This window comes from Mya arenaria, chromosome 11, assembly GCF_026914265.1.
Source record: "Mya arenaria isolate MELC-2E11 chromosome 11, ASM2691426v1".
NCBI classification, from domain to species: domain Eukaryota; kingdom Metazoa; phylum Mollusca; class Bivalvia; order Myida; family Myidae; genus Mya; species Mya arenaria.
In genome coordinates, this window is record NC_069132.1 from 50015044 (window position 1) to 50034980 (window position 19937).

The window sequence follows — 19937 nt, forward strand, 5'->3', positions numbered from 1 at the left end:
ATACTTACAATCATAGACAATTGCTAAGGAACATAAGTATGATATAAGGATCATTCTCTCATATATTGATACAGAATTGTATCATAGATTTTAACGAAAACAAGAACAGGAACTATATTTTATAGTTTGTATTTGAGTAATAATCACTCAAACAGCACTTTCAGTTTAATTCAACTGTGTTTGCCAATTTAATGACCTTACAGGGAGGTAAACTAAAACACACAATTTAATTAAAATATTTACAAATAGCAATAAGTCAAATTTATTTCCGATCTTTTTACAATATGCACTGGATTAAAATACGGTACCAAGGTAAGTGAGAAGGCCTTGAAAAAACTGGGACGTATTATTTTTATCCCGATTTTTGTTTATAAATTTATAAAGAATCAGTTTTTGGACACGAAACAGTGTTCATGATTTTCTTCAAGGACATGGCCGACTATTTCGTTCGTTCTTACAAACTGCCTTGTTAAGATGATTACATTCTGACTTCACTATATACACTGTATGATGAAATACGATGCATTTACTGAAGCTGCAAGTATTTTTAGAACAACACGCCGATAGCGCGTTCTGATGGAAAATCTCCGGTTTTCCGATTCACAATAAATGCGACCTGTGAAGGTCAGTATATCGTATGAAATGTGAACAGCTGATGTAATCGATATAGGACATTTCAGTGTCTTAATTCAGCGTTAAATCAAGGACCTGTTCCGTATTTGTGAGCTTGTTTATATTTTTGGCTTTTTGCGGTACGTATATATCTTATTTTACACTGATTTATAGTTAAAGCTTTAAGTTTATAACATACTTATTTGTAAGCTGTAATAGCCGACATTCTGCCTTTTCTCTATGTTTTATCTTATAGCTAAGTTTAACAGTGGTAGTGCGCAATAATGGTTGACATTTGAGGAATTGGAAATACACTGAACTACTGTGATGGTTTCGAACATTACCAAAGGGCGAGCTCAAAAAGATCTAGTTAGTTTATATGTACTGTATACTTTATCCTGCTGATGCTGCTGCTGATGATGATTATCTGGTTGTTGTTATGGTGGTGGTGGTGGCGGTGGTGGTGGTGCTGCTGCTGATGATGATAATGGCGATGATGATGGTAGTGGAGGTGATGGTGTTGCTGCTGCTAGTTGTGGTAGTGGTGGTGGTTGTGGTGGTGATGATGATGATGATGATGATGATGATGGTGATGATGATTATGATGATGATGATGATGATGATGATGATGATGATTGATGATGATGATGATGATGATGATGAATGATGATGGGGATGATGGTGCTGGTGATGCTGCTGATGCTGCTTCTGATGATGATGATGGTGCTGCTGCTGCTGCTGCTGCTGCTGATGATGATGATGATGGCGGTAGTGACGGCGATGGTGGTAGTGGTTGAGGTGGTTGTAGTGGTCGTGGTGCTACTGCTTCTGGTGCTGTTGATGGTGATTATGATGGCGATGATGATAATAGTAGAGGTGATGATGTTGCTGCTGCTAGTTGTGGTAGTGGTGATGGTTGTGGTGGTGGTGGTGGTGGTGATGATGATGATGATGATGATGATGATGATGATGATGATGATGATGATGATGATGAAGATGATGGTGGTGATGGTAGTGGTGGTGGTGGTGGTGGTGTTGGTGGTGGTGGTGATTATATACTGTTTTTTCATACGAAATTAATACATTACAATCTCCCAATACTACTGAAAGGTTAATGCACTGATTTTATCTGAAGTTTCATTCCTTCTCAATCTCGCGTAAATCGATCGAGATTTGTGTCATTAAAGGGACATTGTCCGCTTAAGCGAGTTCATTAGTTTATGTTTAGGAATAATAAAATAAATTGCAGGTTGATTAATGCGCCTTCGAAGTTTCTAATTAACGAAAGTGCCGACAAAAATGCTAAAAGCTGCACTCTCACAGATTTACCATTTTTACAACTTTTCTATTTTTTTGTCTTGGAAAGGGCAAATTTTTGCGTAGGTATCTGCAAACCAATGATATAAGATTGCTGACAAAAAATCAGATCGTAGTTTTTCCTATATTCGTTCGAAAATTAATGTTTTATGGCTTAAACCGTTTACGAACGGTTTAAGATAAATGCATAAAACATCAATTTTTGAACTTAAATATAAAAATCTGCGATCAAGTTTTTTGTCAGGTGTTCTTATATAACTGGTTTCCATGGATTTTCGCAAAAATTGGCTCGTTCCAAGACAAAAAATAAAAAAAAGTTGTCAAAATGTTCAATCTGTGAGAGTATAGCTTTAAGGTTTTTAGTATTTAACCAACAACCCGCAACAGTTTTTAAAACGATAAACATTAAAATGTTAAACATTTATAAATTGTGTAAAAAAACCTTACATAAAAACCTCTCAGCGTCACTGTGCATCGTGATTAAATGGATATGGTCTCCGATTGCAGACTTAAACGTCGTTTATATGACGCGATTTACCCCCGGAGTCAAAATTTCCACCATGGGCAAATATGTGCATATGAACGCACCTACCCACGGGGTTAAATTTACCCTATGGGAAATTATGATAGAGTAAATATGCCCCCATGGGTATTTCCGAGATGGCAGGGGTTTTACAGTCAAGTGTTGACAAATTAAAAATTCGAAGTTAATTGTCACAAAACACTCTATTTATTTATCATTTTTTTGCAATTTTTTCGGCAGACTGTTCTTTTAAGGACTGCAATGTTTGAAATAACATGATTATAAATGTTTTAAGTATTATATTTTCTAGTTGGGCTAATAGGACTTTCTTTGAGACTCGTATGATTTTTATGCTTATATAAAACCTTTAAATACATTTAATTTAAAGCTGTCACATTTCTATTCCAGCTGTTAATTTGGTACATGAAGTTGTCTAGACATCAGATTGTTTCAAAATCGGCAATTTAAAGTATTTCATCAAAACAAGTATGCGCTAATGTTCGGCAGATAATACATCACTTTATAACGTGATTAATTTAATATTTTGTCGCTGTCTCAGCTAAGTTGACCCGTTTAAAAATAGCGCATAATGGTTTCCCAGTTTATAGTGTGTATATTTAGCATGTGCAAAATTTGCACAAGTGTACAAGTTACACCTCCTGACAGAATTGTACGCCGTTTGTATGGCGAGTATTGCAACCGGGGGGAAAATTCGCTTTATGGGCAAATGTTCGGCAAAAAACGTAGCACAACAGTACCCGGGATAAAGTATTCTCTTTTCTTCTAGTTAACATTTTTATAATTAAATTCATTGTATCACCTTGATATAAAATTTTCAGAAAAGTTTTACAATTGAATACGAAATAAAGGAAGGAAATTGTATTAGCCTTTAAAATGTAGATATCAACTTCGGTCGTGGACAAACGATTGATTTGAGTGTAACACGCAGTTGCTGATATATGCGGAACATAATGCGATTGTTATTATGCACCAGTCATTTGTAACCACGCCCCCCCCCCAGGTCCGGGGAATAGCCGGGACTTTGACCAATCTCGGCTTAATTTGGCGCTATGACAAAACCACCGCGGTCACCCGGCCCTGCGGGGCCACCTGGAAAGTAAAACACGGACCTTTTCCCCGGCTATCCCCGGTATACCCCCGGACCTGGGGACCGTGGTTACAATTGACTGGTGCATTACTCAAAGGCTCTTGATATGTAGTTCAACAGTTACTTACATATCCTTACATAGCTACTGTAAATCTGAAACCTTTTATACGATTGCCGTGTTTTTGCTACATATTCTTAAACGCAGGCTAGGTCGGTTAATTGTTACAAAAGAAAACATAATTCTAAAATCTTTGAGCTAAATTTATTCATTTTTGTGAGCATAACATGCAGTTTTGCAAACATTTTTAAAAAGAATGCATATTGAATTTTGTATGAATTCTGCCAATAAGCTTCACCTTCTGTTTTTATTTAATATACGTAGTCGGGATGTAGCGAACTTTATTGTAATATGGTAACACATATATATATTATATTTCCCCCTAATCTTACAGACAGTTTGGACAGTTACTAAATGAACAATGGCAATCGACAAGAGCCTCATTATCTCCAACTCCGAGATCGCGGATGTTGCAGAAAAGCCCCAAGTTTCACATCCGGGCAGCGATAAACCAGTGGAGACAACTACAAGTACAATTGACTCGAACTCTTCAACCAAGGAGGTTGATGAAGACAAAACGGCAGGATTACCCATAGACCGGGGTTGGGCCTGGGTGGTGCTATTAGGTAATATTCGTCTTCGAACAAAGTAGGTGTATTTTTCCTCATCAAAACAAGTTGTTTTTTTCTCTCTTTAAGCAAAGTAGGTCTATTTCTCCTTTTCGAACAAAGAATGTGTAATTCTCTTCTTTGAATAAACCATGTGTATTCTCTTCTTTGAAGAAAGTAGGTGTATTTCTCTTCTTCGAACAACAAGGTGAATTTCTCTTCTTCGAATAAAGTAGGTGTATTTCTCTTTTTCGAACTAAGTAGTTGTATTTCTCTTCTTCGAATAGTATTGGTATTTAAAAAATCTTAAGGATAGACATGTGAACTTTGATTTCCGAAGAAGTGAAAACAGCTGCCTAAACTACAGGCGGTAGTTACGTTAACAGGACCCAGCATATATATGGCCAAGCCCCCAACCGCCGCACCATTTTTTTAATGGAATATGATCATTTAACGCAAAACCCTAAACCTATGTTATAATAGTATACATTGGGAAAACTCATTTTCGTGGAATCTTTGGTTGATATATTTGGCAGTATGTCGGTGCTGACTAACAAATCTACACCGGACTGCTGACAAAGTTGGCTTAATTTTAACAAAAGTTTTGCAGAAACAAATCTATTCTTATCGATTTATCAATGGCTATGAATTACGTCGCATTGATGATTCGCGGAGATTTTAACAAATGGTATTGCATCAAACTATGAAGCCGGAGAACTCATCAAACCAAATGGCATCTCAACAAACTGTATTTGTTGACAATCGTATTACAATTAGATTTTCAGTAATCGATAAACAACGTTACAAAGCGTAATGAAATTAAGCTAAGTCACGATAGGATTTTAATGAGCTTGGTCTGTTGATGAACTACAACTCTAGTTACTGTTAAAAGGATTATCCCCGAAGGACACCAGCTTTGTTCTATATAGCCTTGATCGTTAGGTAACTAAATACAGATAAACCATTGTATCTAATACATAATTGTACGATCGAGAAATTCAGTTGAATTCAAGGTAATGTTCAGAAATTAAATTAAAGTATTCACAAAGATAGGGCCGATTGTTTAGAACTTTGTTATAGTTAACAACTTGATTAACCTCATCGTTGTTATGTTTTTAAGGAGATTGTGTGTGCATATAATGAATAAATCAAGTACAGCTGAGATAGCTGTTTCATATCTTGTTAGAAATACTACTGATCACAAGCATATCCATTGCACTTTCAGAGCAATATAGATTTGGAAGTTAACATCGATGACGTTAACAACGCTAAAAACTTTTAACAGCTGTTCTGAACAAACAAGCGTGTAACATTTTCAGAAAAGTTATTTGTTTCAAAATGTATCTCATTGCAACCAAGTATAACGGATTTGAAATATCGAATATGCTATAAACGGCAAGAAGCAATAGAAAACATGTTTCCTCCGTGTAGATGTAGCCTATTTTGCCTACCGGGAAATACCTTGACTAGAGCTCTTGTTCAAGTAATCCAAGCCTGCCTACATAACATTTTCTCCAAAACTTCACTGTATATATCCGGGTTAATATGCATTCGTAGGCGTACAGTAAGTAAACAATGTATTTGTTTGAAGTACAGGTATATGTTCTCTCATTTCAGCCGCGGGCTTCTACCTGATGCTGTTCGGTGGTATCCGGAAAAACTTCGGGATCTTCTTCGTGGAGATCCAGTCTCGTTTCCAGTCCAGTGCCTCTATTACCTCCTTCCTCAACACTAGCCAAAATCTCGTCATGAGCATCTCGTGTGAGTTGAATAATGTAGATTTTATGTTTCGATTTTTTTTATAAACAAAAGTATAGTCGAACCCCGTTGGCTCGAACTCGAACCTGGGACCGGCGAAAATACCTCGAACCTCGGAGAATTCGAGACAAGCGGGAATGCTAACCATCCGTATTAAGAAATCGGTCCATTACATCTAGTTCGAGCCAACGAGGGAATCGAGCCAAGCGAATTCGAGCCAAAGGGATTTGACTGTATTGCATTTATGACTGTACCTGTCTTTTGTAGCTGGATTATCTCTAACGTCTGGAATCTGAGTTTGAGACTCAGGCTCAGACAATTGCTTAATCTTAATTGACTAATAATGCATCTGTGTTGTTTGTCTCCCGTGCATTTAAAGCTGCACTTTCACAGATTGACAGTTTTGACGTTTGTTTTAATTTTTGTCTCATAAACAACTGATTTTTCGCATCAATCCCTCGGTCAAGTCATATAAAATAATTTACAACCTAACAGATCGCAATTGTCTGGAAAACTGCCGAAATTTTCATTTTTTCTTAAACCGATAGTAACCCTTTTAGCCACAACACTTAATTTTTAACAGAAATATGAAAAACTGCGATCTGATCTTTTGTTAGCAATCTTATATTACTGTTTTCCAGACAATTGCACAAAAGTTGGCTCATTTCAAGACTTTAAATAAAAAAATGTGTCAAATCTGTCAATCTGTGAGAGCGCAGCTTTAAGATGGCTGTTTTTCATATTCTATTTAAGTTATCCTACTTGCCATTCAAATTGCAAAAACGACTTGTGAATAAATTTATTTATTTGTCGCAAAATTTGTGAAGTCTTGAATCGTTGCTTTGAAGACCTTGAAGTAATTATGTTAAATGGAGGTGAATTATTTTGTTCCAGAGCGTGGGCTGGTAGTTTCATTCATATTTAACAAGCATGCCTTCTATTGTAGCCCCGATCGTCATGCTCATCGGGCTCCAGTTCATCTCTAACCGCGCCAGTATCATGGCGGGTAGCCTGGTTCTCACCACTGCTTTTATCATCACCTCCCAGGCTACAGACATCAAAGTTCTCTTCCTCTCCATAGGATGTCTTGAAGGTATGTGTTCCATTATGCGACTATAAATTAATTGTAGGATTTTCATCCCTGCCCGCCCCCTGTTTTTTTCGCCACCCTTTAAATTTTATTGACTCAAAAAGATGTTGAACAGGGGTCTGTATTTGTGTATCTCATAATCTGTGAATAGAATGTCTTTGAAGTAAAATATCTGCTCCATTTGGAGATTATATGTTAATTGCAAATTTTTCATACCCGCCCGCCCCCTCTTTTCCCGCCGCCCCTTAAATTTTATTGAATTTTGAATTTAAAAAATGTTCAATAGGGGTCTGTTTTTGTGTATATGTCCATAGGATGTCTTTGAAGTAAAATATGTGCTCCATTTGGAGATTATATATTAATTGTAAATTTTTCATCCCCGCCCGCCCCCTCTTTCACCGCCGCCCCTTAAATTTTATTAAATTTTGAATTTAAAAAATGTTCAATAGGGTTCTGTTTTTGTGTATATGTCCATAGGATGTCTTTGAAGTAAAATATGTGCTCCATTTGGAGATATTTTATTAATTGCAAATTTTTCATCCCCGCCCGCCCCCTCTTTCACCGCCGCCCCTTAAATTTGATTGACTTTTAAGATTAAAAAATGTTGAACAGGGGTCTGTATTTGTGTATAGGATGTCTTGAAAGAAAAATATGTCTTCCATTAGGCGATTAATTAATTAATATTTATTTGCGAGATTTTCATCCCCGCCCGCCCCCTCTTTTACCGCCGCCCTTTAAATCTTATTGACTCAAAAAAAGATGAGCTGGGGTATATATTTGCGTATCGGTTCGGTACGGTCCGGGAACGGCGTTTATTCATACCAGCATGTGTCGATGTAAACATTCACATGTATTGAAGGGAATTGTTACGGTGGTGGTTATGATTCGTCTAGAAACACATGTATATGGCTCCTTATGCAAAAAGAAAGAGCATGAACACATATTCAAACAGTCATCTAAGTACAAAAATAACATTTAAAAATGTTACCCCTCCCCCCATTAAAAAAATCTGACGGAAAATCTAGCAATTAATTTATATTGGTTTTACTGTTATTTTGTCCCTTTAACTTGCTTTGATGATAAATATGGGTTTGCAGTTCCGTTCCAAGAAAATACTTATGTGGTAATGAATGGATCTTCTAAAACAGCTCCTTCCTGCATAATGGATCATTTTATCCCTGCTAGTTCAGTTCATAGTTATGACACTAGGTTTTTGAGACCACATCTACTAGTACTAGCGCCAATGATTCATCTTCACTTGTCAATAGTGGTTCCTTTTCCTAACCCAAAGGTCAAGAGCTCTGGTAAGAAGTCCTTTGTCTTTCAAGGTTGTTCATTGTGGAATAAATAACCACAAGATACAAAAAGTTTAGGTCCTCTGTTAAATCGTACTTATTGGACTTAACGCCATTCCAAGTTATCATTTGTACATTTAACCACAGACCTATAAACCTGGTTTAATTCAGTTCACAACTTCTGTGATATTATTGTGTCAGGTTATATAAGTTCGTAATTCACTGCTGTTTTATTTATATGATTTTGTCATCTGCCTTTGCAATTACATACTATATTAGTTTTATGATTGCTTTTTAAATTTTGATATTCTATGTATAATGTAGTTGACATGGTCTATCAACTTATGCTTGCTGTTTAACTCATGTACCATGTTTTTCCATGAATAATACACTGTACACAGAAAAAAATATATCCATCCATCCATCATTCCATCCATCCATCCATCCAAACAATTAGTTTTCATTGAGGGTAAAAAATGGGTTACTGCAGGGAAAATATGGGTTACTGGAGGGTGAATATGGGTTACTGGAGGGTGAATATGGGTTACTTGGGGGGGGGTGAATATGGGTTATTGGGGGGTGAATATGGGTTACGGGGGGGGATATGGGTTACTGGAGGGTGAATATGGGTTACTGGAGGGTGAATATGGGTTACTTGGGGGGGGGGGGGGTGAATATGGGTTATTGGGGGGTGAATATGGGTTACGGGGGGGGGGGATATGGGTTATTGGGGGGTGAATATGGGTTACGGGGGGGGGGGTGAATATGGGTTACTGGAGGGTGAATATTGGTTAGTGGAGGGTATATATTGGCTACTGGGGGCGGGGGTGAATATGGGTTACTGGAGGGTGAATATGAGTGACTGGAGGGTGAATATGGGTAACTGCAGGGTGAATATGGGTTACTGGTGGTGAATATGGGTTACTGCAGGGTGAATATGGGTTACTTGGGGGGTGAATATGGGTTATTGGAAGGTGAATAAAGGATACTGGGGAGTGAATATGGGTTACTGGAGGGTGAATATGGGTTACTGGAGGTTGACTGGAGGATGAATATGGGATACTGGAGGGTGACGGTATGGGTGACTGGAAGGTGAACGTGATAAAATCCCACTGGCCCAAAATACATAACATACAATTTGTCATATGAAGCGATCAGTTGTGTCATTGGAAATTATCAATAGAAACATATCCTATAAACATAGTTACTTCCCTTTACTTACTCATGTAAAGAGAGTAGTAGAGGGTATTTAAATCTGTCCCATCATAATACCAATGTTAATATATACGTTTTACAAATAAAAAGTGCATGGTATCCACTGTCTAAAAACAAAATGTGTAAATCATCTTGCCAACACGCGCACAAACGATTGTCTCATTGGCATATTTAGTATGGCAGGCCAGTTTCGATTAGTTTTAATATAGTTTATACTAATTTCTGCTTATAAAATCAAAGCGCTTAAAACGTGGAAAGACTGTCGGCCTGCTCTGGAATGGAGCGGAGAGGGTGTTGATATAGCTCAGTTATTTCAACTTAGACCCTTGGGCAAATTGCATATGCACATTCATAATCCACTGATAAAATTCTGTTCATTTTGTCCACAAGTGACGTAGGTTGAGGGTAATATTTAGATACATCAAAACATATATGGAATAAATAGTGTGTGGGTAAGTCGATCCCGAAAAGGTTTGCGCGTGGATATGGGTTAAGTTATGTTGCAGAAATAGACCTTAAACATACACTGTATTTACATGTCTAATGTATTTCGTTTGATGCTTGTGGTTTTGCCGGCATGGTAAATTATATACGAATCATGTTTAAAGTGTAGAATAGATTTCTTCGGTCTGCATTGAAATAGTGGAAAATGCCTAAATAATTTTATCCGTGGCAATGGATTTTTAAGAAAATAGCGCGCAAAAATAGATTGAGACGAACACTTTATTTTTGGGAAAAATTTTAATAGCCCATTTAAATTGAATTATATAATAATACATTGCATACAAATAAAAATTGCGTACAACCTGATCTTTCACTTCGCACTATTTTTTAACCACAGAACAGTTTACGAATATTCATTATAACACTATTTTAGCAGCTTTGCTCCGCATATATTAGAGCAGAATGGTAAAGTCAGTTGGGTTGTGGACCACTGCAGTTTTAACCGCGCTGAGGTTGATACGCGTGTAAGTGCAATTGTACATGCTAAAACTGTTATGGGTTCTTTTTTTGCTATACGGTTCTTAAGATATTTCGAGAAATTCGGGCGTGATGTTAAAAATGTTATGTTTTTTTCACATTTGCACATATCGGCGCGGCCATGATGTACAATGATAGAGTAGTAGATAGTTTTGATTTTCTTTTACAAATTTTTGCAGGCATCGGTACAGCCTTGGTTCATCCACCCGTGATAGCCATCATCGGTGAATATTTTCATAAAAGGCGTGGTTTTGCCATGGCTGTTGCCATGAGTGGTGCCAGTTTTGGCGGGCTTATTTTCGCGCCAATTATGTCGGCATTGTTTGAACAGTTAGGATATACGGGCACGCTTATGATCGTTGCCGGGATGACCTTGAACTTCTGTGTTGCGGGATCTCTGATGAGACCTATTAAATCCTTTGAACGAACTTCTAATGGTGATGGAAGTGAAATTGAAATGGAAACGTTGATCTCAAAAAGTAATGGTGTAAAGCCACACATGAACTCTACTGATGAAATAATAGCACAGCTGGTCATAGAACAAGAAAACAATCATATAAGGATGTTACCAGCTAAAGCTGTGTTACAGTTAAAACAATCCGAAAACCCGCACACGAAACTTGTCCGTAGTGAATCGCTTGAACCAGTGAAAGACCGAAACAAAATGAAGCCGGCGGAATCACCTTTATTACCAAGAGCAAGAGCGTGGTCCACCGGTACAAGACGCCAGAGGACTGTATCTGTACAGTCAGAGGTTTCAGCCGCCCCTAGTCACAAAGCATTGTCTCCATTGAATAGTTTAGTAGAAACACTATCACATTCACGAATAGCAATATACTCCAGCATGGCCGAAGGTTTATACGGATCTGTACTTGATATTCAGGAAATTGGTGTAGACAAACGGACAGCGAACGGGCACGCGTATGTAGTGCCTAAACAGTCTATCTGTGATAAACTCAGGTCGTCGTTTGACTTCGGTATATTTCGGAGTACGGTATTTCCGCTGTTCCTCTGTATGGCGGCGCTTCTGTCCTCTATCAGCATTCTGATGCCCTCCTTTCTGCCACCACACGCTAAGGACCTTGGGCTGCTTCCGGAACAGAGGGGCCTACTGCTTTCCGTTGTCGGCGGCGTCGGCATGGCTTCTAGGCTTTTATTAGCCCTCTTGGCCGACAGAGACGTTATCAGGTATAAACATTATTGAAATACAGTCGAACCCCGTTGGCTCGAACTCCTAGGGGCCGGCGAAAATACCTCGAGCCTCGGAAAATTCGAGCCAAGCGGGAATTCTTACCTTCAATAAAAAGAAAAGAGTCCTTAGCATCCAGCTCGAGCCAACGAACAATTCGAGCCAAACGAGTTCGAGCCAACGGGGTTCGACTGTGGTATGAACATTTCCGTTTGACATTGAGGTAAGTTTATCATTTTCTGAAACACCAACAATATATTTGCAACACAAACTAGCATTTAAGCCGCATAGAGTGACCCGCTAAGTGTAACAACACGCCATTTTCTGTTATCCATAGACTGACGACGCTCCTCGCTGTCTTGGCCACCCTGGTAGGCGTCACCATGCACCTGTTGCGTTTCTTCCAGGGATTTCACGCGCTAATCGCGGTCGCCGCCATTGTTGGTAGTTATTGTTAATATTTACTCTTGACATTTTCAAGAAAATTGAGGTGTAATTTTGTTAATTATGGTTTGGGTCAAATTTATCTTGTTTTTGCACCTTTTTTATCATTACTTCTTTATCATTTATTTCATAATTCTTGATGTCATCAAGGCTTAATCAAGTTCTGGTTAATTTTAAATAACCACATGCATTCCTGAACATATTTCAAACGGTTTTTTGCTTCATATTAGGAATGCGTGACTTAAATCTAATTAGTCTAAACTATATATTTTACAACCATTGTAAAACAAGTATTACAACATTTTGTTATATAAATAACTCTGGTTGACACGATGTTACTCGATAGTGTCGTATTGTGTTGTGGGGAAATCGGATTACCCGGAGGGTACCCACTTGTCCGGCTTAGTGACCGCAAATCGTACTCAAATGCGCCCAGGCCGGGAATCGAACCCGGGACGCCGACTCAGAGTTCAGCGGAATGGAAAGTAGAGGACAGAAGCAGTTGTCTGTACAGATTAAGAATACAACCTACATTTTCAGCCAATGAAATTGCAGATAACCAATCATGAAGCACTAGACTTAATCGTTAAGAATTTCAACTTTCGCGGGTGTTTAAAGGTCCGCACACTGCCACCCATCCGATACACACTCCCTGCGGACAATCTATCAACCAATGGGGTTGTATTCTAAGTCAGTTAGATGACCTGAAGTAATATCTTAATGCTTAAGAAAGGGCCCGTTCGCATCACTCACTCCGCCCATTATTAATAATTAAGAATTTTCTTAATGTCATATAACTATTACATACACATAATTAATGAGCACTGTTTACTTTTCTGCAGGAATGAGTTGTGAGATGTACCAGGCCGCCTTCCCCGTGATTCTCGTGCAGTATATGACCTTGTCCAAACTCAAAAGCTGCATCGGGTTTTCCACGCTCTGTCACGGGTTTGCTATCGCCGGGACATTTCCATTAGTTGGTAAGAATTGTAACAAATGAAATAAGATCTAAAATATCTAGATAACTGAATCGGCTGTGTCGGTATCTGTCGTGAGACCACAGGTGTTTTTACTGTATGTTCCACATAAACATTAACCTGGCTTTCCACTGAAAAAAGTCTCCATTTTAAAAAAAGTAACTGGCTGTTGTAGAACAATCCAAGACACAACATTTAATCACAAGAAAACAACATTGACCAATTCAGCGTCTCACAAAATTGAGTAGGAATTCATGACCCTAATGTCAAGACGAAAGAAGGTTACAAACAACCAATTTACAGAGTTTCAGGAGCAATGATTGCTCCAATATTTACACTGGAAAATATCGTATTTTGCAATACAGTGTCAATTTATGGTAGGTTCTATGCAAAGTAGCACCCGTTTATTTACTAACATCCGGGTAAACGGGGTGTGGGGGGGGGGGGCAGATAATTGTGGTCATGGGCCTTATGTACGCAAAATCAGGTCGACGCTTTCCCACAAATTACGTATTAACCTTGGCTAGCCGTTTCTAATTACTGGTTGTGCATTTCAAACAGGTTACATCAAGCGACAGGTTATACTTAGGGTTCAGCCACTGGTCGGTTATTCTTTACAACGGGTAGATCTTAAGTACGGATTATTCTTAGGCTACAGCAATTGGTTGGTAATACTTCAGTACGGGTTTATCTGAAGTACAGACTTTAATTAGGCTAAAGCTACTGATTGATTATACTTTAGTATATGGCCAATTTTAAGAACAAATTATACTTAGGCTAAAGCTACTGTTTGGTTGATCTTAAGTACGTATTAAACAAAGGTACAGTTATACTAAGGCAAAATATACTGGTCGGTTAAACTTAACTACGGTTTGATCTGAAGGACGGGTTATACTAAGGTACAGTGGTACTAAGCTAATGGTAAGTCTTGGATTATACTTAGGTACCTGTACCGGTTATACTTAGTTACGGGTTACACCAAGTGGCTGGTTGGACTATACAACCTGCAACCTTTGATAACACGGCCGATGGCCAGTTGCACATTTAAAGGGTGAGTTGATAGTAATTGCCAGATGGATATTGACCAATCAATAATAAGTTATTATTCATTTTTTCAGGCTTATTGCGCGACTCCACCGGAAGTTACTACGCGTCGTATCACCTGCTGGGTACCATGGCAATGGTTGGTGCCCTGCTTGCTCTGTGTATCCCTCATCTACATGACAGACTCCAGCGGGGAACCAATAATGAAGAATCGAACGAAATGGCCATTGTGGTTGAATAGTCATCATATCATTTTAGATATGGTGCTTTATTTAGACCTCCGTGATGTTTATCGTTGGTTAACCCCGATTTACTACTTCGCTATGCTTCGTTGTGTACCGCGGGAGATTTGACAAGGACAATCTCGTATTCATGAATAATTAATGAGGCAATTTCATTTGTTCCGCATTAAATCAATGCGGAAATATGCTTAGATACTGAAAAAATATTCTTGCGATAGCTCCGCCAGATCACTACAAATTTGAAAAGAGCTGCGTAGACCACTCGCCCGTGGATACAGCTGACATTACAAGGGAGAGTACTCCATTGTAACACGCGATTTCATTGAAAGAAGATTTGTCTCCCCTGCCTCATGCATATTCATTTAAACGAGATTCTGACAGTCAATTTACCCATGGTTTATTATTTAGTGTAACGGAAAAAAGTACCGTGGTTGCCGACGATGTGTGATGTTGTGCATTTAAATGGTTTGATGTAATTAATTTCGAAAAACTACCATGATAGCTTACATGATGACAGTACTTATTTATAAATCGCCTACGCTTTCATCTCCCCTGACAAGCAGAATAGATAACTGGATTTCAGCTTTATCAACTTTTTTTTAGTTTTTTTTATCAATTCTCAATTATTTAAGGTTCATTGAAGTTAAAATACAAAAATAAATAAATAAAATTACAGATAATTTACAATCTTGACCGATATGCTATTTTAACATATCTGGGGTCACGTGATTTGCGTAGTGGCAGAGAATTTTTTAGTGCAAGGGAAGTAACACTGTTTGGATCGATTGCGTTACAGTCTGAAATAAGATGAACGGACTTTCAAACTTATATTTTGACGTTATATATTTTTCTTAAGTATTTACACTGACCTGATCTCAGAAGAAGACAATATGACAAAATTGTGTATCATTAAAATGCGGTATGATAATACTTGTATAACTGTTGTGTTTGTATTTGTTTATTATATTTATGTTATAACTTTATTGTAAATATAAACATGTGACATATAACAACCGCTTTGTTATTTATGCTGACTTCATTGGCGGATCCAGAAATACATAAACATTGAAATGCCACGTATAAAGTTCAACCACTCATTCACGAATACTTTTATACATCTTATAAAGTGGAAATACGTACGAAAAATATATATATTAACTTTAACACAATCAAATCATTTAGATGAAATGCTCAGTTGGAGTCATTAGCGGATTCATGCACCTGGCTCGCGGATCTCTACCCCCCCCCCCCCCCCCCCCCCCCCCCCCCCCCCCCCCCCCCCCCCCCCCCCTCTAACCCATAAATCGTCCAAGTGTAATTGTTTGGTCATTATCTGCATTATCTGATAAAAAAGTAATAAAATATCCAAATGTACCATTTAGGACTTCAATGATTAAAGATGTAACCCCAAACCTCCTTTGTCCGGTTAGCGCAGTGGTTAGCGCACTCGCTTCTCACCAAGGCGACCCAGGTTCGAATCCCGGCCTGGGCGCATGTGAGTTTGGTTAGTGGTTACCAAGCCGGACAAGTGGGTTTCCTCCGGGTACTCCGGTTTCCCCCACAACACAAGACCACACTCTCGCGCAACATCGTGCCAACGAGAGTGACTTAGTATAAGCTATCATAGCTTCCTTCACAATCGTTGTAAAATATATAATGTTTAAAGTAAACCTCCTTTGGTGTTATAGACATTCTAAACCATATGAATTTCGGTTCTGAGGTAGGGGCGCATATCAAAAGGTTGTGACTCAAAATTACGCACCCTCCAACTCTAATTCCCGGATCTGCCCCTGGGAGCGAACTTTAGAAACTTGTTGATAATTTCGGTCTCAGCGTACGACCGAATCCGTTTTATCTCACTATATCATAGAAACGGTACAGAATTCTTTAAAAGTTGTACAAACAATTGTAGAACCCTATCCAACAAACGGCATTTGGGTAAAACCACTGGTACCGGATTTTCAATCTCAATCATTTTTTTTATAAAATCAAAAAAAGATCTTATAATTCCTTACTAAAAATTATAATACCGAATATGTAAAAAAATATTGAATTTTTTTTTAAATATGCACTTTGTACTGTATAATATACTAACTTACTTAGTATATTATACAGTACAAAGTGCATATTTAAAAAGAAAAATATTTTTTAATATTCGGTATTATAATTTTTAGTAAGGAATTATAAGATTTTTTTTTGATTTTTAAAAAATTGATTGAGTTTGAAAATCCGGTGCCAGTGGGTAAAACTGTTAAATACGTAGCAAAGTTGGTAGGAATTATGTCGAAGACACTCGTGTGTGAGGCGTTATGACAGACTCCGCAAAAATATCGAGGAGAGGTAAAACACTCCTAAATTAAAGATGCACTGTTACTCCCAAATAAGATTTACCACAATTAATACAATTGTTTTAATATACTGAAAAGGGTGAATAAATATCGAAAGAAATGTGTCTTAAGAAGGAAATTGTGTTTAATTTGAAAAAAAGGTGCAGAAAATACGTTATTTCTACCTTATGAGACGATAGTAGACCGCAGTTAATATTTTAGCACTCACCAATAGGACAGTTTAACGACCGGCCATCAGATAGGTGCATTATTGAACAAGTGTACTACAATCAATGTGAATATCTTGAAAAGTTTAAAGCTTGAGGCAAACATTCAAGTTGTGCGTGTCATCTCGGCCTTACAGTTGATTTCATTAGAAAGATCGGTTATTCAATGATCTGGACTGATTATTGAAGTTGTCTTAGGCAAAAAAAAACACGTTTGTTTCGACTCACCCGATCGACCCTATTTTTTTTCTCCCGACCCTTCATGTTTTGCCGTAGTGTGGATTTATTTTCGTAATGTCATAAAAAGTGTGCATTTTTAAGTTAAAATTTGACCATTTTATTTTAAGTATTTTCTACACAAGTGATATTCCCTGATAAAGGTAAGTTTGATACGGAACTCCACTTTTCCAAGCAAATATGTTATGGCTACCTACCTACCCTATTTTGGGAGATATAAGTTGAAAACAAAGAATGCTTTTCGGGGTCGGAAAGGGCGGGGCTTAAGCAATCACATCCCCGAACAGGTTTATATTATTGAATCTCTTAGTAAGATAAATCAATTTATTCATGCATAGATATGTCATAGTAACAAACCAAATATCTCATGAAGTTATATCACAGACTGTTTAACAAAGAATGAGGGATGATATCTATAATAAATCACATCTTCAAAAACATATTTTGGACACATACGTTACTGAAAATATCAAATCTGTGAGACATATATATATACATGTATAAATACCACAGGATAACCCATTAAAGTTATTCAACTTTTTTTCAATGCGGTCTTCTCTTAAATGTTTACTTTAAAGTGACGCTCTTATTCAAAATCAATACATACACATGTATAACAAACATACATTTTGACTGATAAATCTTACTAAATAATGCAATTATGGAAATATTAATTACTGATAAAAAGGTTGTAACCGTGTATTTAATAGCTGAAAGCGCAAAAAATATTAAATGATTAGTGAATGCTTAAAGATTTACTGTGGTCTACTATAGTCTCATAAGGTAGAAATACCATGTTTTATGCTCATTTCGTTCAAATTAAACTCGGTATCCTTCATAAGAACCATTGTTTTCGACATTTATTCATCTTTTTTGGAATATTAAAACAAATATTATTAATTGCGTTAAATATTATTTGGGAGTAAGAGTGTATCTTTAACTGTGGGTGTGTGGGTGCGTGGGTGTATACATATATACAGATATGTAATACAGACTCTATTTGAATAAAATGAGTCAGCTATGTGCAAATATACATCTGATTTTATGCAAATGTTTGTCTGCCGTTCTTCATCTGTATTTGAATAGGAGCACTTCAATTCATGAATGTCTTCATTGATTTGTTAACTTCTTAAGAACTATTCCAAATAAGATATCACACAAATTCAGATAATATACATGGACGCAAGCACGGCACATTTCAGAATTACTTGTCAGTAAATATTGATTTTTAAAGCTGCACTCTCACGGATTAAACGTTTTGACAACTTTTTTTTATTTTTGTCTTGGAACGAGCCAAATTTTGCGAAAATCCATAAGAACCAGTTATATAAGAGTGCTGATAAAAATTAGATCGCAAATGTTTATATTTAGGTTCAAAAATTGATGTTTTATGCATTTTTCTTAAACCGTTAGTAACGGTTTAAGCCATAAGACATCAATTTTCGAATGGAGATATAAAATCTACGATCTGATTTTTTGTCAGCAATCTTATATCACTGGTTTGCAGATACTTGCGCAAAAATTTGCTCTTTCCAAGACAAAAAATAAAAAAGTTGTAAAAATGGTATATCTGTGAGAGTGCAGCTTTAACCGCTAATCATTCAATTAAACCCCAGGCTTAATGTAGGTCGAAAATTATATTAACTCCCGCCTAACACGATGTTGCACAAAAAACACAATTATCCGGCTTGTTGACCACCAACTAAACTTACATAAGCCCAGGTCGGGAATCGAACCCGGGATGCCTTGGTGAGAAGCGCCAACCACTGTGCTAGCAGGACAACCTTGCTGAGTCAGTGGCGTAGCTACATATAGGCCTTGACGGCCTGGGCCTACAGCTTTTTTGAAAAATGACAAAATTTAAATAACCCCAAAATGCAATAAAAACTAATAACAACTAGAAAGTTGTATATAAAGTTATTATAACAAAAGCAAGTCTGGTGTTTATTTAAACTATGTGATAGGTGTATTGCTTGATTTTATTGTAATCATTGCATATATATTTAAGTTTGTGTAATGTGCATACATATTAAATAATATGTAATTGTGCCTTTTGTTTTTCTCTTGGAATGCTCCCAAATTGCACTACTTTGCTTCTAATTTAGAAAGAAATCTTTGGGGTTGGATATTCCCGAACTCACCTAGAACCATCGGACCTACCAGTTTTTTAGGCCTAGCTACGCCCCTGTTAGTTCAAACATTATACATGTATATTTATATGACACTCGTTAATTTAGCGAATATGGTGGAACGCTAGATGCTTCCCGCAATAGCGTATCACTTGAAAGCTTTAATATATAGGGATGCGGAACCGAAGCATGGTCTGAGAACTCGCTAGCTGTGTGAAGTTAGTAAAACATGCAACATTCAATATGCTGGCACAACATTGGACATTAGACATTCAAGGGTGATTGTGATCTAGTGAATAAGTCTGTATCTCAAACAAGAGGTCATGGGCTCGATCCCCACCCCGGATATATTCTTATGACCTCTCATAGTGAAAACTAGTACTGATATATGTTTCATACCAGTCGTCTTCACAATCTAAGTCCAATGTCGTAAAAGCTTGGCATCCATTTTTAAATTGCCTATATAGTGCCAGCATTACCCTACGACGATAATACGAAAATGCCAACGAAAAGCATATCGTCATGGGTGGATGCATCAAGATTATTATGACCTCTG

General features: G+C 37.4%; 1 protein-coding gene across 4 annotated transcripts; it reads left to right on the plus strand.

The window, feature by feature from the left end:
* The first annotated feature begins 294 nt into the window (after nucleotides 1-294).
* On the plus strand, nucleotides 295-15468 carry LOC128209827 (uncharacterized). 4 transcript variants are annotated; one of them, XM_052914063.1, is made up of 8 exons: nucleotides 295-312; nucleotides 4013-4244; nucleotides 5844-5987; nucleotides 6931-7077; nucleotides 10745-11753; nucleotides 12092-12198; nucleotides 13041-13178; nucleotides 14294-15468. In XM_052914063.1, exons 2-8 carry the CDS (start codon nucleotides 4040-4042, stop codon nucleotides 14458-14460), a joined length of 1917 nt encoding a protein of 638 aa, XP_052770023.1. In that variant the 5' UTR covers nucleotides 295-312; nucleotides 4013-4039; the 3' UTR covers nucleotides 14461-15468. The 4 variants fall into 4 exon arrangements, with proteins under 4 accessions (XP_052770023.1, XP_052770026.1, XP_052770024.1 ...); XM_052914066.1 differs by lacking the exon at nucleotides 295-312 and adding an exon at nucleotides 612-624; XM_052914064.1 differs by lacking the exon at nucleotides 295-312 and adding an exon at nucleotides 644-752.
* Nucleotides 15469-19937: the final 4469 nt, after the last annotated feature.

Coding starts and splice junctions, on each gene's coding strand:
- LOC128209827 (XM_052914063.1), top strand. CDS start 4,040: ATGGCAATCGACAAGAGCCTCATTATCTCCAACTCCGAGATCGCGGAT. Junction 5,988..6,930: donor TCTCGTCATGAGCATCTCGT/GTGAGTTGAATA, acceptor CTTCTATTGTAG/CCCCGATCGTCATGCTCATC. Junction 7,078..10,744: donor CTCCATAGGATGTCTTGAAG/GTATGTGTTCCA, acceptor AAATTTTTGCAG/GCATCGGTACAGCCTTGGTT.